Here is a 490-nt window from a genome sequence, read left to right as displayed (position 1 = left end):
CCAAGTTCTAGGTGGAGTTCAAGTTTCCGAAGCACCCCAAAGCCCTCTCTCCTTGGCCCAGCAGAAGCAGAAGTGTTGTGTTTTCTAGCCCCTTTGTGTTATGTCGGCGTACCAGAGGTCAAAGAGCATCTCCTTTTCCGGTTCCTTCTGGGTTAGAGTTACCTGGCCTAGGCTTTGAGCCACCTCCCACGCCCGCTCAGCTGCCGCAGGGCTCAGTTCCTCCTCCGCGCCGGCAGGTGGCAGGGCCTCGCGCATGCGCACGCGCTGTCCCCCTCCGGGCGTCGCTGCCGCCCGCGGTAGAGTTAGCTGGGCCCGTGGCGGGCGTGGCGTCGGCGGCGGCGTCAGGCGAGGCGAAGGAGAAAGAGGAGGAGGAGAAGGAGGACAGAGCTGCGGCTTGGACTCTCTGGGCGGCGGCGGCGGCGGTCGCGGTCTCCTGGAGTCCTGGGCCTCTCTGGGCCCCCTCCCCCATGCCCGCGGGTGGCCTATGAGC

At 66.1% G+C, this 490-nt stretch overlaps 1 protein-coding gene across 1 annotated transcript in view; it reads left to right on the top strand.

Annotated features, from left to right (window-relative positions):
- Positions 1-253: 253 nt before the first annotated feature.
- FAM199X (family with sequence similarity 199, X-linked) overlaps positions 254-490 on the top strand; it is a 33,984-nt gene continuing 33,747 nt past the window's right edge. The window contains exon 1 of the mRNA XM_044682656.1: positions 254-477. Coding sequence (XP_044538591.1) covers positions 254-477 — 224 coding nt within the window. The remainder of the gene's footprint in view (positions 478-490) is intronic.

The sequence above is a fragment of the Gracilinanus agilis genome, chromosome X (assembly GCF_016433145.1).
Source record: "Gracilinanus agilis isolate LMUSP501 chromosome X, AgileGrace, whole genome shotgun sequence".
Lineage (NCBI taxonomy): Eukaryota > Metazoa > Chordata > Mammalia > Didelphimorphia > Didelphidae > Gracilinanus > Gracilinanus agilis.
The sequence above is the reverse complement of the archived record's forward strand: the minus strand, read 5'-3'. Positions and strand labels throughout refer to the sequence as shown.